An 11671-nucleotide genomic window follows, 5' to 3' on the forward strand; every position below is an offset into this window, starting at 1 on the left:
CCTACTAAGCATTCAAAATGTAATTTTGGGTGTCAGGGCAAATGTATTGAGTAAAAAGTACATTATTTTCTTTTGGAATGTATTTAAATAAAAGTACATTTAAAAAAATGTTAACAGTAAGGTATTGATACCCCACAACCTACTTAAGTAGTACTTTAAAGTATTTTTACTTAAGTACTTTATACCACTGGTGGGAAAGGAGTTTGGTGCTGTTGAATCGATGAAGGTAACCCGAAGTGGTCTTGTGATGATTGTTTTGTTCTTAACTGACTTGCCTAGTTAAATAAAAGGTTACAAAAAATAAAAAGGGAGTGGGCGCACCGGACCACACAGATGGGGGCAAGAGATATTACATCTTCCTCCTTACTTGCTTTGTTTTCAAGAACAGGGCGCCATTGAAAAGAGTGATTACTGGGGTAGCTGTGGGGGTGAAGATGGGTCAGCTGAAGTGAAAGATTCCTGGTGTTTGACACCCGCCGTCTGGAATGACACAGACCTGGTGGCTAGCGTCGTGAAACAGAAGAGTCTGTTCTTTTGAGTTTTGATGTCAAATCAAATCACATTTTATTGGTCACATACGTGTTTAGCTGGTGTAGCAAAATGCTTCTGCTTTTAGCTCCAACAGTGCATTAAAATCTAACAACTTTACAACATATACCCAATACACCCTTTGCTGTTGTTCTGGGATTGATTTGCACTTTTCGCACCAAAGTACGTTCATCTCTAGGAGACAGAACATGTCTCCTTCCTGAGCGGTATGACAGCTGCGTGGTCCCATGGTGTTTATACTTGCGTACTATTGTTTGTACAGATGAACGTGGTATTTTCAGGCGTTTGGAAATTGCACCCAAGGATGAACCAGACTTGTGGAGGTCTTGGCTGATTTATTTTGATTTTCCTATGATGTCAAGCAAAGATGCAGTGAGTTTGAAGGTAGGCCTTGAAATACATCCACAGGTACACCTCCAATTGACTCAAATTATGTCAATTAGCCTATCAGAAGCTTCTGAGCTTTCTGGAATTTTCAAAGCTGTTTAAAGGCACAGTCAACTTAGTGTATGTAAACGTCTGACCCACAGGAATTGTGATACAGTGAATTATAAGTGAAATAATCTGTCTGTAAACAATTGTTGGAAAGATTACTTGTGTCATGCACAAAGTAGATGTCCTAACTGACTTGCCAAAACTATAGTTTGTTAACAAAACATTTGTGGAGTGGTTGATAAATTTGTTTTAATGACTCCAACCTAAGTGTATGTAAACTTCTGACTTCAACAGTACATATGAGATGCATATTGCAAGATATGTAAACATTATCAAAGTGACTAGTGTTCCATTTCTTAAAGTGGCCAGTGATTTCTAGTCTATGTCTATAGGCAGCAGCCTCTAATGTGCTTGTGATGGCTGTTTAACAGTCTAATGGCCTTGAGATAGAAGCTGTTTTTCAGTCTCTCGGTCCTAGATTTGATGCACCTGTACTGACCTTGCCTTCTGGATAATAGCGGGGTGAACAGGCAGTGGCTCGGCTGCTTGATGTCCTTGATGATCGTTTTGGACTTCCTGTGACATCGGGTGCTGTAGGTGTCCTGGAGGGCGGGTAGTTTGCCCCCGGTAATACATTGGGCATACAGCACCACCATCTGGAGAGCCTTACGGTTTCGGGAGGTACAGTTACCGTACCAGGCGGTGATACAGCCCGACAGGATATTCTCAATTGTGCATCTGTAAAAGTTTGTGGAGGTTTTAGGAGCCAAGACAAATTTCTTCAGCCTCCTGAGCTTAATGATGAGCTTAGAGGGTTCTATAATGTTGAATGATGAGCTATGGTCAATGAACAGCAGTCTTACATAAGTTTTCATTTTGTCCAGATGGGATAGTACAGTGTGCAGAGTGATGGTGATTGCATCGTCTGTGGTTCTTTTGCGGCGGTAAGCAAATTGAAATGGGTCTAGGGTGGCAGGTAAGGTAGAGGTGATATGATCCTTGACTAGTCTCTCAAAGCACTTCATGATGACAAAGATGAGTGCTACTGGGCGAAAGTCATTTAGTTCAGTTACCTTTGCTTTCTTGGGTACAGGAACAAAGGTGGCCATCTTGAAACATGTAGGGACAGCAGACTGGGATAAGGAGAGATTGAATATGCCCGTAAACACACCAGCCAGCTGGTCTGCACATGTTCTGAGGATGTGGCTAGGGGTGCCGTCTGGGCCGACAGCCTTGCGAGGGTTAACACGTTTAAACGTTTTACTCATGGTGGCCACGGAGAAGGAAAGCTCCACAATCCTTGGTAACAGGCTGTGTCGGTGGCACTGTGTTATCCTCAAAGCGGGCGAAGAAGGTGTTTAGCTTGTCCAGAAGCAGGATGTCGGTGTCGGCGATGTGGCTGGTTTTCCTTTTGTAGCTCATCCATATATTTATATGTACATATTCTTATTCCATTACTTTACTTAGATTTGTGTGTATTAGGTGGTTGTTAGATATTGTTAGATATTGCTGCACTGTCGGAACTAGAAGCACAAGCATTTCACTACACTCGCAATAACATCTGCTAACCATGTGAATGTGACCAATAAAATTTGATTTGATTGTCTGATGTTGAGTCTTTACCCGACAAATTACTGGTAGGATATATCAGTTATCCTGTATGAGCTTTTGGGCCGAACCCACTACGGTGTTTCAGGTGTCATGTGTATGGTCATGTTGCAGCAGTGTGTAGGAGGAAGATTCCTAGGTGTGAGAAGTGTACATACAGGAGGGCCCCGAGTCAAAAGATTGTGTAATATCAGTGAAAGAAGTGGTGTGTGTAAACTGTAGAGGGGGGGGGGGGGGGGCATGTTGCTGGGGATCAGAAGTGTCCGGTGCGAGAGAGGCAGGTTGAGATTGCCATGGTCAGAGTTGTGGAGAAAGTGTTGTATGCTGAGGCAGTGAAGAAAGTAGAGGAAGCTGGGTCAGGGGTGAAGGATACTAAGAGGCTCCCTGTGAGTAGTAAAATTTTGCCAGTACAGAGTGATAGGCATACGAATGAAATGTGCTTCAGTAAGGTTGGCTTTTTAGCGTTCATTGCTATGGTTATTAACTGTACCATAGGTATGGAACGTAAAGTCACAGAAATAAGTGTTGCTGTGGCAGTTACCGAGAAGTATTTGGGATTACAATATTTTACTGCAGAAGAGTTCCAGGGGGTGTTGAATGGTAGTGTCCTGTCCTCACAGGCCGTTGGCCTGGTGTAGGATTAGATCAGGTTAAATTAGTGGAATGGGGTGGTGTTTCTTTTTATGAGTAGAATTAAAAGTTGGCGGGATAATTTGTATTTGTTATATCACAAAGTATAATGATTTTATTATCCGGTTCAGTTAGTGGCGGTAATGCAACATTATATTGGATGCCAACCGCCGTTAAACCCCCCCGAAGAAGAAGAAAGTGAACGGAAACCGGAAAGGGTCAGTGGGTCCTACAGAATCGGCGTGTTCGTTTCAAACCTGTAGTACAAGAGAGGACGAGCACGAGAAAGAAGCTTCCCCGTCGAGAAACTTCAGTCTACAAATCAACATTGTACGTAGCATGTAATGTGTTTAACTAAGTATATTAAATAAAATAAGACGAAATATGATTGATATGTGAATAATTGGTCACATTAGCAAGCAGGTAACGTTAAGCGTTGGGAATCGAAATAGCTTAGTTAGCATTAGCTAGCTAACAAACTGACAATTTCGGCTAGTGAGCTAGCTAACGTTAGCTTATTAGCTAGCGAGAGCACATGAATGCATTGGGCCACACTAGCAAGTAAACGCAACATCAACGAATTTACCGTTTGTCGATACTCGATGGGATTTAGCTAGGGATTCTTGTAAAGTTGGCTACTAACAAAAACAAAGTAGCCCACTGGCCAAATTTGGAAATATATGTTATTATTTCGTTAGTTTGGTTAACGTTTGTAGCCATGTTTAGCAGTAGAGTAGCTAGCTAAACTTACGAGCTAGTAACTTTTTGTTTAGATTACTTCTCAGTCGGTGTTAATTCTCTGCCATGTTAAATCGAATAATATATCGACTGCCTTAGTTTTATAGCGTTAGCTAACTAACCCACCTTTGTACTGCTTGGTAGTGTCGTGGCCGCATATTTGGCCTTTTTTTTTTACTGCATTTGTGTGGCTGAAGCCGGGGACTGCCGTGGTGAGAAGGGTTACATTCAGTGGCGTTGATCCGAATGGCCAATACTGTTTTTTTTCTTGACTAGTTATAGTTAGAACGTCGGAAATAATATAACCATAGAGCCAACGTTAGTCGGATAGTTGTCCGGTTTGTTAAACTTCCCACTATCAGAACGTTTGTGGTGTTTAATATCCGCTGGTTAACGTTACTTGTGTTGTCCAAAGAAAGTTGTAGGGCGGCAACTGTTTCAAGTCGCCCAAGTCCAAGGATCACTAACTATATTGCAGCACACCGGCAGAAGGGAACCGGGTGTCGTGGGGGGTGGGGCAGGATTATGGCGGTTAAGCTGGGTCACGGAGATATTTTACTCCTTGTCTAAAGCAGAGCATCGCCTCGTTTTATTTGCCACAATCCGATTCCCAATTTCAACTCCAGCTCCCACAAATTAGGTGCTCTGTTTTACACAGCCTTATAGACCCGTTTCCGGGTAGAAGCAAGCTCATGCTCCGGGCAACATGTGCAAATGGCGCTTTTTTGTTGCCCTGCTCTGGCCATGTGCATGGCTCACCTTCAGTCGCATAATGCCACTGAATTCCACATCATTAATGAGCGAGCACATGGCGTTTAGTCTGGCAGTCTATATTTTAATCATAGAATCCCTCAATGTTCAATTTGGGAATCTGGCTGCAAGAGCATGTAGATTTTGTAGCCTGTTTCTTAGCTCTACATATAAAACTATTGATTTGTTTTGTCATATATCCCAGTGCCATTCTGTGCCACATCACATGAAGCATCTGTTTATAAACCCTCATAAATTATTTAAACTATAGAAAGGTCAGTCAGCCCATCTTTACTTCCCTAATTGCACCTTATTCCCCATAGTGCACCATGTTGGTCAGACCTGTATGGGTCATGGTCAAAAGTAATGCACCAGTAAGTAATAGGGTGCCATGTATGATGCAACCCTGTCTCATTTTGGCAATGCTAATTACACTAAGTTAACTGTAGAATTCTGAGACCACTTGACCCACTGGATATGATACACACTTAAAATGGATAACTTAATGAGGGTGTTAGTGTTCATGCTGTCTGATCCAGAGGTCTCTCATACAGTCATATACTCTCTCTGTCCCTGAAGACTGACTCTCTTCTAGTAGAACTCTCTATATCACTCCTTTTCCTTGTGTATTATCTTTTATCAGTAACGGGGACGTACATAATTCCTATATCTGTAACTTTGTGTGTGCGCTACCCATGCAGGATGGAGTGGCAGCCGGACGAACAGGGACTCCAGCAGGTCCTCCAGCTCCTCAAGGACTCCCAGTCCCCCAACACGGCCACACAGAGAGCTGTGCAACAAGTATCCTGATGTACAGACACTGACCGGAGGGTGGGGTTAGTGGAATGGGGCCCTGTATGGCAGTGGTACTTCTGTGTGGTCCTAAGTTGGTAGAGCATTGTGCTTGCAACACCAGTATAGTTGGTTAGATTCCTGGGACCACGCATACGTAAAATATATGCACACAATACTGTAAGTCGCTTAGGATAAAAGCGCTTGCTAAATGGCATATTATTCTATGGTTATTGCATGTCGTTCAGTTTGCATTGATCTGTCTATGGGGCCTGTATTGTTAAAGTGGAGATGGTGTTATAACACAGTCACACTGATTGTCCTCCTCTGGATATGATGCATTCTATGTAACTCCTGACTGTTAATGATGGTGTTAGTATTCATACTGTCTGATCCAGAGGTCTCCTACAGTCAGACTTCTCTACTCTGTCTGGTCCAGAGGTCTCCTACAGTCAGACTTCTCTACTCTGTCTGGTCCTATAGATTTAGCCTTTGTTAGGATAGCATATAATCTTAACCCTCCAATCCATAACTCCCACTAGCCAATGTATTACTTACTTAAACCCTTGTCCTTATTAGGAACCATGGCTAACGCTACTTATAACAGCAGTTATTTCAAAACCGTTCATATGGTACAACCTATACAAGGGTGCGGAAACCATTTCTGCAGCTTTACAATTAAACTTAGCCGATATGTGACGAAATCACAGATCCGTTGCATTCCAAACTTATGAAATAAGCGCCTCACTTAGTATTTCAACAAGTGGTATTTTTCCTCTGTCTAAATGTCACCCGTAGATTTGTGCTGCAGTGAAAGTGTACTCCTAGTTATTTGTTTAAGTTGAGCATCATGTGAGTTGTCTGTGATGTAATATTTCCCTTAACCGCGCTGTCAGAAACTTGAACAGCTCAACCAGTTCCCTGACTTCAACAACTATCTCATCTTTGTGCTCACAAGACTGAAAACTGAAGGTGAGAACCCTGTCTGTCTGAGTTTATATGTTCTGGTTGAGCATCTGGTAGCCTGAGTCGTGTTCATTAGGGCATACGTATTACTTCTGAGCTCAAAAAGTCGTTTTGGGTTTCTTTGTCTGTATCCATTCTTTGGTCAGCATGCCGTCATTATCTGCTAGCCTTGTTATTAGTGGTTCTCTAGGCTGCTATGTGTCATTTGGAATGCACGTTGCTGTGGCCTTCGTCTGCATCTCTGACATTCTTTTTTTCTTCCTCTACCCCATGACCTCATCATTCCTTTCTTCTCCTCCCCTCACCTCATCCTCTCCTGCTCTCCCTCTCCAGATGAACCCACTCGTTCTCTGAGTGGTCTGATCCTGAAGAACAATGTGAAGGCCCACTACCAGAACTTCCCCCCGGCCGTGGCTGACTTCATCAAGCAGGAATGCCTCAACAACATAGGCGACCCGTCGCCCCTCATCCGCGCCACCATCGGTAAGTCAGTGTGTGTGTGTGAGGTCTGGGTGGGTGAGTTGGGTCTGGGGGTGGGGCCTTGACATGCGTTAAATCTGTCTCATTGTCTCAGGTAACTGCAGTCCTTCTGTGGCTTTAATGTGGTTAATTTTTCTCACTGTCCCTCTCTTTAGTAGCTACGGTTGAAGTCGAAGTTTACATACACTTAGGTTGGAGTCATTAAAACTTGTTTTTCACACCACTCCACAAATTTCTTGTTAACAAACTATAGTTTTGGAAATTCGGTTAGGACATCTACTTTGTGCATGACACAAGTAATCTTTCCAACAATCGTTTACAGAAAGATTATTTCACTTATAATTCACTGTATCACAATTCCAGTGGGTCAGAAGTTTAAATACACTAAGTTGACTGTGCCTTTAAACAGCTTGGAAAATTCCAGAAAATTATGTAATGGCTTTAGAAGCTTCTGATAGGCTAATTGACATCATTTGAGTCAATTGGAGGTGTACCTGTGGATGTATTTCACGGCCTACCTTAAACCCGGTGTCTCTTTGCTTGACATCATGGGAAAATCTAAAGAAATCAGCCAAGACCCCCAACTTTTATTTTTTTTAGACCTCCACAAGTCTGGTTCATCCTTGGGAGCAAATTCCATATGCCTGAAGGTACCACGTTCATCTGTACAAACAATAGTACGCAAGTATAAACACTATGGGACCACGCAGCCGTCATACCGCTCAGGAAGGAGATGCGTTCTGTCTCCTAGAGATGAACGTACTTTGGTGCGAAAAGTGCAAATCAATCCCAGAACAACAGCAAAGTTGTTTCCTGGGGAGGCTTGCAAGCCGAAGAACACCATCCCAACCGTAAAGCACGGGGGTGGCAGCATCATGTTGTGGGGGTGCTTTGCTGCAGCAGGGACTGGTGCACTTCACTAAATAGATGGCATCATGAGGATGGATAATTGTGGATATGTTGAGGCAACATCTCAAGAAATCAGTCAGGAAGTTAAAGTTTGGTTGCAAATGGGTCTTCCAAATGGACAATGACCCCAAGCATACTTCCAAAGTTGTGGCAAAACGGCTTAAGGACAACAAAGTCAAGGTATTGGAGTGGCCATCACAAAGCCCTGGCCTCAATCCTATAGAAAATGTGTGGGCAGAACTGAAAAAGCGTGTGTGAGCAAGGAGGCTTACAAACCTGACTCAGTTACATCAGCTCTGTCAGGAGGAATGGGCCAAAATTCACCCAACTTATTGTGGGAAGCTTGTGGAAGGCTACCCGAAATGTTTGACCCAAGTTAAACAATTTAAAGGCAATGCTACAAAATACTAATTGAGTGTATGTAAACTTCTGACCCACTGGGAATGTGATGAAAGAAATCATTCTCTACTATTATTCTGACATTTCACATTCTTAAAATAAAGTGGTGATCCTAACTTACCTAAGACAGGGAATTTTTACGAGGATTAAATGTCAGGAATTGTGATGTCAGGAATTTCTCTCACTCCCCTATCCTGCCCTCTGGATATGATGCATTCCTTATAACTCCTGACTGTAAATGATGGTGTTAGTATTCATACTGTCTGATCCAGAGGTCTCTCGATTCCTTAACTCTTGTACATCCCTGTTTCCCTACATCTGGTCTGACAAGACAGCATAGGTGGAAGCCTTCAGGAGGGTTTACGTTCACCTGTCCACTTCTTCAATATCAGTGGGCTCAATCGTTTTGCTTCGCCTGGTGCCCTAGATGGGTGGAGATTTCACGTAAGGACCAACAGAGTGGTCTAAAATGTGTAAACTCGCCTACCCTAGTCACTGGGCAATGCAAAATGAACGTGCTCAGTGAGAACGACAGTGTCCCCTGCAAGAGAGTATTAAGACCAAACCACCCTATGATTGTTGGTTCCTAACCTCTTTCTTCATCCCTCTCTCGCAGGTATCCTGATCACCACGATCACTTCCAAAGGGGAGCTGCAGACGTGGCCAGAGCTGCTTCCCCAGCTGTGTAACCTGCTCAACTCTGAGGACTACAACACCTGCGAGGTCAGAGCTACCTACCTACCACACACTCACATCTTTTTCTAGCCTCTCCCCCTTTCGCTTCCTCCTTTCTTTTCCATCTGTCACCCTTCATTTTTCTTTCTCATTTTTCCGTCCTCCCTTGCTTTTCTCTTTTTTCCTCATTCCGTCACCCTTCCCCTTACCTCCCCTGTCCCCCTTTTCTTCCTTCCTTCCATCTTCATATCCCTTCTCCTCTACCTCTCCTGCCCCGCTCTCCACCCCTCCGCCACCCTCTTGACCTCCTAAGAAGTATTTTACTCTCTCTGCTAAATGTTTTCAGTAGCATTCTCTCCACATCGCATGCCATCTGGATATGATGCAGAACACCTTGACAGTGATTTCCAGTGATGCTTGTTGTATTCATACTGTCTGATCCAGACCTGTAGCCTATTGCCTCCAATCATCCTACTTCATTCCCCTCTGTTGCTCTGAGTTTGACTCCGTCTGTCTGCGTGTGTATTCTTGATCAGGGCTCGTTTGGCGCCCTGCAGAAGATCTGCGAGGACTCGTCGGAACTGTTGGAGAGCGACGCGCTCAACCGCCCGCTCAACATCATGATCCCGAAGTTCCTGCAGTTCTTCAAGCACTGCAGCCCTAAGATCAGGTCAGTCCCAGGTCCCCTGTACCTCCAGACTATCCTGGTCCCAGATCACTTTGTGCTGTCTTGCCAACACCTATGGTCATTGTTATGCCAGTGACTATAGGTGTTGGCAAGACAGCACAAACAGATCTGGGAACAGGTTACATCCAGACTCCATTGGTTGTTTCTCTGTTCTCACTGTTGTGTCCAGTAGCGCATAGCACACCATAGCAAAACGTTTTGCACCGGATTACACATCTGTGTTCTTATTGGACCAGCTTAGTTAGTTGCGTGGAACTTTTGAGTCATTTTCAAAATGTTTTCCACCTACTATCCCACTGTTTTCAAAGACATTCATTTGCTCCCTTTATAAAACTCTGTTACTCATGGTGCTATTCTCTCTGCTTGTAGATCTCATGCCATCGCCTGTGTGAACCAGTTCATCATCGGCAGAGCCCAGGCCCTGATGGACAACATCGACACCTTCATCGAGGTGAACATCAGGCAACGCACAACACTGTTGACCATAGAAATATAATCTAGTAGTTCTACTTCTATGGTGGTGGCGCTGAACAACACTGATCTGCTCATCTGGCCGTGTTGCAGAACACCTTGACAGTGATGGTCATTGACGCTTGTTGTATTCGTACTGTCTAATCCCGACTACAGCCTCTTACATGTCCATCGTCTAGACAATTGTGTGTACTGTAATCAACGGTGTTGAGCATAGCTGTGGATTCAAGACTGACATCTCTCATTTTCTTCTCTGGCCCCTCTTGGTCTCTCTCTCTTCGTGTCTCCGTCTCTCAGAGCCTGTTTGCGCTGGCTACAGACGAGGACTCTGAGGTGAGGAAGAACGTGTGCCGGGCTCTGGTCATGCTGCTGGAGGTCCGTATCGACCGGCTCATCCCTCACATGCACAGCATCATACAGGTGAGACCACCACTTCCTTATTTACTCTCCCACTGACCAGTCAGCACGTCCGACACTGTCATACCCCATCAGCCAATCCCAACCCCTGACACTGCTGTGTCTGTATCTCTCCCCCACCAGTACATGCTGCAGCGCACACAGGACCCGGATGAGAACGTTTCTCTGGAGGCCTGTGAGTTCTGGCTCACCCTGGCTGAGCAGCCCATCTGCAAGGAGGTGCTCTCTGGACACCTGGTGCAGTGAGTAATCCTAAACATACCTGTAACATACAGCATCACCTGGACGTGATGTAGAGAGAGTGGGGACGGTCAGGTCAGAGGTGTAGAGGTCAACAGAGGTTAGTCAATAGTACAGCATGTAAGAGTAACATACCCATCGAGGTCCTATACTTCCTAGTGTGTTTCATTCTGTTTACACACTGTACTGTGTTCTATTAGGTGTGATGTAAAGAGAAGAAAGAGGAACAGAATGTTGATTACAGTTCAAAGGGGTTGGCTAGCTACAGTACAGACCTCTCATTATGACGTTTACCCCCTGCCCTTCCCATGCTGTCTGGATATGATGCATAACACATTAACTGTGATGGTCAGTGATGCCTGTTCTATTCATACTGTCTGATCCAGACAGCTGCAGCCCACTTGCCACATCTGACGCCGTGTAACTTCATTCAATTATTATATGGAACCAAGAAATGCAGTGTTACTGATTGACCAACAGTAGGATGACTGCTTGACTAATAGTGTCTTTTCTGTCTCCTCCTGTAGGCTCATTCCTATCCTGGTGAATGGCATGAAGTACTCTGAGATAGACATTATCCTGCTGAAGGTGAGCCTGTCTCTCTGTTCTGGGTGTGAATGATGACACCACACCTATTTCCCCCCACCAGGGTTGTGTTCATTAGGGCACACTAGCAAAACATTTTGCAACGGGGAAACGAAAAGGACCAGTTAAGACAGTACCTCCTTGTTTCGGACCATTTGTTCAGTTGTGTGTGAACACGACCCAGACATCTTTCCTCCCACCTTCCCCCTCCTCTCTCTTCTTGCTGGTATTCTTGGTGTGGTGACAGCTTTATGCTTGAGACTCGACTGATGTTTGACGTATTCGTACTCTCTGACCTAAGTGTTGTATCTGGTTAATGCCAGTTAATGGTGTAGCACA

General features: G+C 44.3%; 1 protein-coding gene and 4 non-coding genes across 5 annotated transcripts in view; all 5 read left to right on the forward strand.

Annotated features, from left to right (window-relative positions):
• Nucleotides 1-3444: 3444 nt before the first annotated feature.
• LOC129848737 (transportin-2-like) overlaps nt 3445-11671 on the forward strand; it is a 15816-nt gene continuing 7589 nt past the window's right edge. Inside the window, exons 1-10 of the mRNA XM_055915838.1 lie at nt 3445-3552; nt 5412-5511; nt 6399-6474; nt 6802-6951; nt 8873-8979; nt 9468-9601; nt 9989-10070; nt 10388-10510; nt 10631-10749; nt 11275-11335. Coding sequence (XP_055771813.1) covers nt 5413-5511; nt 6399-6474; nt 6802-6951; nt 8873-8979; nt 9468-9601; nt 9989-10070; nt 10388-10510; nt 10631-10749; nt 11275-11335 — 951 coding nt within the window. The 5' untranslated portion in view covers nt 3445-3552; nt 5412. The remainder of the gene's footprint in view (nt 3553-5411; nt 5512-6398; nt 6475-6801; nt 6952-8872; nt 8980-9467; nt 9602-9988; nt 10071-10387; nt 10511-10630; nt 10750-11274; nt 11336-11671) is intronic.
• On the forward strand, nt 5830-5900 carry LOC129848738 (small nucleolar RNA SNORD41). Its single transcript, XR_008758538.1, has one exon. It is a non-coding gene; the product is annotated as a small nucleolar RNA SNORD41 (small nucleolar RNA).
• LOC129848741 (small nucleolar RNA SNORD41) lies at nt 8458-8528 on the forward strand. The gene has a single exon (XR_008758541.1). It is a non-coding gene; the product is annotated as a small nucleolar RNA SNORD41 (small nucleolar RNA).
• Nucleotides 9305-9375, forward strand: LOC129848742 (small nucleolar RNA SNORD41). Its single transcript, XR_008758542.1, has one exon. It is a non-coding gene; the product is annotated as a small nucleolar RNA SNORD41 (small nucleolar RNA).
• Nucleotides 11063-11133, forward strand: LOC129848739 (small nucleolar RNA SNORD41). Its single transcript, XR_008758539.1, has one exon. It is a non-coding gene; the product is annotated as a small nucleolar RNA SNORD41 (small nucleolar RNA).

The sequence above is a fragment of the Salvelinus fontinalis genome, unplaced genomic scaffold (genome assembly GCF_029448725.1).
Source record: "Salvelinus fontinalis isolate EN_2023a unplaced genomic scaffold, ASM2944872v1 scaffold_1143, whole genome shotgun sequence".
NCBI lineage: Eukaryota > Metazoa > Chordata > Actinopteri > Salmoniformes > Salmonidae > Salvelinus > Salvelinus fontinalis.